The following is a 4,299-nucleotide window of genomic DNA, read 5'->3' on the forward strand; positions in this document are numbered from 1 at the left end:
ACATACACACACACACACACACACAGACACACACACACACACACACACACACACACACACACATACACACACACACACACACACACACACATACACACACACACACACACACACACACACACACACAAAGCAGTTTGTGAGTGTTTGAGTTTCAAAGGTAACTATGATAGACTCCAGTAGGCTCAGCAATCTGTATACTCCAGTTGACTGACCGTTAAGAGGCGGAACCAAAGAGCCGAGCCACAATTCCCCCCCCCATAACCACAACTAGGTGAGTACAAGTAGGTTAATACACCAAAATATTACCTTCACTTCCCTCCTTCCTCTACACCGCCGCTGTTGGAATAAATTCCAAACAATTCAATTCAGAGTTCCAGACTCACTCGTTACTCACGAGTGGCGACCAAGGACAAGCAGGAGAGTGAAGTAATATATATAAAACTGAAAACTCACACCCCAGAAGTGACTCGAACCCATACTGCCAGGAGAACTATGCAACTTATCCAGGGCACCTTATCCACTCGACCATCACGACCGGACAAAAGCTGATGGTAGCCGAGGCTATTTTGCTCATCAGCCCGATGGCATTCTGATATCTTGGGCATAGTATTTTATCAAATCACCTCATTCTCTGGGGCACACGTGAGGAACACAAATGCGAACAAGCCTGAATGGTCCCCCCAGGCATACATGCAACTGAAAACTCACACCCCAGAAGGGACTCGAACCTGAGTCACTTCTGGGGGTGTGACTTCTAGGGTGATGCCTCACTGCTTCCCTTCGCATTCACTTTTTACATTTTTATAGCACTTGGAAAGGGTCAGGTTAAGGACTTGGGATGGGACGGAGGGGAAGGAATGGTGGCCAACCACTTGGACGGTCGGGGGATTGAACGCTGACCTGTATGAAGCGAGACAGTCGTTCTTTACTTTACAGACTTTACAGAGAAGGAGGAGAAGAAGGAAAATCAAAAGACAGAAAATAAACAGGAAGAGAAGTAAAAGCAGGAAGTAGAAATGAGTAGCCGGAGTAGTAGGAGTAAGAGGAGGAGGAAAAGGAGAAGGAATAGTGAAGACAAAGGGGGGGGGGGCGTGGGAGAAGAGGGAGAAAGACAACAGGAGTGAGGAGTTCCGGTTCACGTAGTGATGGGGAAGCCCAGACGTCCCCCCCCCCTCCCGTGGGCGTGGGCGTCCAGGGGTGGGTGGGCGGGGTGGTAGTGGGGGGGGGGGGGGTAGGAGGGGTAGGGAGAACAGGTAAGGATCGTAAGGGATTTGCGTTGTGTAGATGGAGTGGCGAGAAGGGGGTGGGCCCTTACCCCCTCCCCTGGTGGGAGGAGGGGGGGGGGGGTAGTCAGGTGGTGGTCGAGTGGGGGTGGTCAGGGAATTGTCAGGTGGAGTGGTGAGGTAATGTTGGCCAGGTGGTGGAGGTGGCCAGGTGGTGGAGGTGGCCAGGTGGTGGAGGTGGCCAGGTGGTGGAGGTGGCCAGGTGGTGGAGGTGGCCAGGTGGTGGAGGTAGCCAGGTGGTGGAGGTAGCCAGGTGGTGGAGGTGGCCAGGTGGTGGAGGTAGCCAGGTGGTGGAGGTAGCCAGGTGGTGGAGGTAGCCAGTTGGTGGAGGTGGCCAGGTGGTGGAGGTGGCCAGGTGGTGGAGGTGGTCAGGTAGTATAGGTGGTCAGGTGGTGGTGGTGGAGAGGTAGGAGAGGTCAGTTGTGGTTGATTAGGGGTGGTGGTTGATTGAGGGTTGATTAGGGGAGTGGTGTATTCTCATTCAGGTGATGGGAATAGAGCATGTCAATCAAATTCGCTTCAGATGAAACACTGATGCAATGAAATTACTGAATTAACAAAGCTGAACAAATCCAGAGTAACTGAAATGTTGACCAGACCACACACTAGAAGGTAAAGGGACGACGACGTTTCAGTCCGTCCTGGACAATTCTCAAGTCGATTGTGAGTCGACAATCGACTTGAGAATGGTCCAAGTCGGACTGAAACGTCGTCGTCCCTTCACCTTCCAGTGTGTGGTCAGGTCAACATACTTCAGCCACGTTATTGCGACTCATCGCCTGCATAACTGAAATGTTCTTCCTGTTCTCTTTAGGAATACGAAAACGCGAACACACACACACATAAAGGCCGCCCATTAAAAAGCACAAAACAATTCTAAAATGTCCATAAATATTTAACAAGACTGGTTCCAGAGCTAAGGGTACAGAGCTATAAAGAAAGACTGACGGAACTGGACCTTACCACATTACAGGAAAGAAGGAAATAGAGTTGACATGATACAATGACGTTCAATATACAACATAGGAATTTATTTCTAGATATAGAAGCAAATGTTAGTGTGAGGAATAATAGAACGAGAGAACATAATTAGAAACAGGAAATATTAAATGAGATACCGATATATCAGAAAAAAAACTTTTTCCAGTCAAAGAGTTGCAAATAAGTGGAGAGGACTAGACGAGGAAGCTGTCGAAGCTAAATCTTCGATACATAATTGTATATGTTAATATGATAAGAAAAAAGGGAGTGAAAATTTTCACTGCATTGAACTACTAATGCTAGACACTGCAAGCACAGCTGTAGGACAGTACACACACACACACACACACACACACACACACACACACACACACACACACACACACACACACACACACACACACACACACACACACACACAATACACACACACACACCCACACACACACACACACACACACACACACACACACACACACACACACCCACACACACACACACACACACACACACACACACACACACACACATACACACACACACACACACACACACACACACACACACACACACACACACACACACACACACACACACACTCAAACCTCCCGACCCCTCGAACTCACACAACAACAAAAACATAAACCTCTCAGAGGCACTTGACTTACCAGTGAAGGAGCCGAGACCCTCCCCAACACCTCCCCCTCCCCCCCTCCCCCACCCCAACACCGAACCCCTCCCCCCAAACCCCCCCCCCCCCCACTCCCCCAACACCATAAAAACCTCACCCCAACAGACGCTAATCCAACCTTTTACATTTTATTTGACTCGTGAAAAACATTGACTCAATTTGATCTTTAAGACAAATCAGTGCTTTTGTCTCCCATCTCACGAGAATGAACAGAACCAGCATCACCAATTAAATATAACAACACGTTACTGAAAGACGATAAACGAGAGAGACAAGGAAAATAAAGAGAAAACTCTCAGAGAAAAAAACAGAGAGAAAACGAAGAGAAAATTGGAAAACCTCGCTTGATATCATGAGATATCTTGCCAGGGTTTGTGATAAATTGACCAATGGGAGAGGTAGGAAGGGGGGTTGGTGGTGGTGGTGGTGGTAGGAGGAGGGGGTAGTAGTAGTAGTAGTAGTGGTGGTGAGAGAGGCGAACCCTCGCCCTTATCCCCTGGCTAACTAAGGCTCATTACCGATTCCTCTCAGCGCGTCCAAGGGGTGAAATTTTGACAAGTCACAGAGCGCAAACCGGTGGCTGAGATCATGATCCAGGCAGGATGTTACAAACGCACGCACGCGCACCCGCACGCACTACCGCACGCACACACACACACACACGCACCCAGTGACACTAGACATAATCCGAGTGTGCCGCAATGAGAGGGAGATTACAGAGCCCAAGTGGAAGAGAAGAAGCTGGAATAGAAATAGGAGGAGAAGGAAGAGAAGTAGAAGGAGGAAGAGAAATAGAAGGAGGAAGAGAAATAGAAGGAGGAAGAGAAATAGAAAAAGGAAGAGAAATAGAAGGAGGAAGAGAAATAGAAAAAGGAAGAGAAATAGAAGGAGGAAGAGAAATAGAAGGAGGAAGAGAAGTAGAAGGAGGAAGAGAAATAGGAGGAGGAAGAGAAGTAGAAGGAGGAAGAGAAGTAGAAGGAGGAGGAAAAATAGAAGGAGGAAGAGAAATAGAAGGAGGAAAAGCAACAGCAGGAAGAGGAAAGAACAAGAGGAGGAGGAATAACAGTAGAAGAGTGATGTGGAAGAGAAGAAATTGTTTTGATAAAATTAAGAGTTAGTGAAGGGGGTGAGACTAATTAGTGTTGGTTTGTTTGTTTCGTGGTGACGATACCTGTGGTGCTGTGACGATACCTGTGGTGCTGTGACGATACCTGTGGTGCTGTGACGATACCTGTGGTGCTGTGACGATACCTGTGACGTTGTGACGATACCTGTGGTGCTGTGACGATACCTGTGGGTCTGTTACGATACCTGTGACGCTGTGACGATACCTGTGGGGCTGTG

At 48.3% G+C, this 4,299-nt stretch overlaps 1 protein-coding gene across 1 annotated transcript; it reads left to right on the forward strand.

Moving 5' to 3' along the window:
* Positions 1–3,656: 3,656 nt before the first annotated feature.
* LOC138350161 (octapeptide-repeat protein T2-like) lies at positions 3,657–4,073 on the forward strand. Its single transcript, XM_069300485.1, has one exon. The coding sequence runs from the start codon at positions 3,657–3,659 to the stop codon at positions 4,071–4,073; it is 417 nt and encodes a 138-aa protein (XP_069156586.1).
* The last annotated feature ends 226 nt before the right edge of the window (positions 4,074–4,299 follow it).

The sequence above is a fragment of the Procambarus clarkii genome, chromosome 44, assembly GCF_040958095.1.
Source record: "Procambarus clarkii isolate CNS0578487 chromosome 44, FALCON_Pclarkii_2.0, whole genome shotgun sequence".
NCBI classification, from domain to species: Eukaryota; Metazoa; Arthropoda; class Malacostraca; order Decapoda; family Cambaridae; genus Procambarus; species Procambarus clarkii.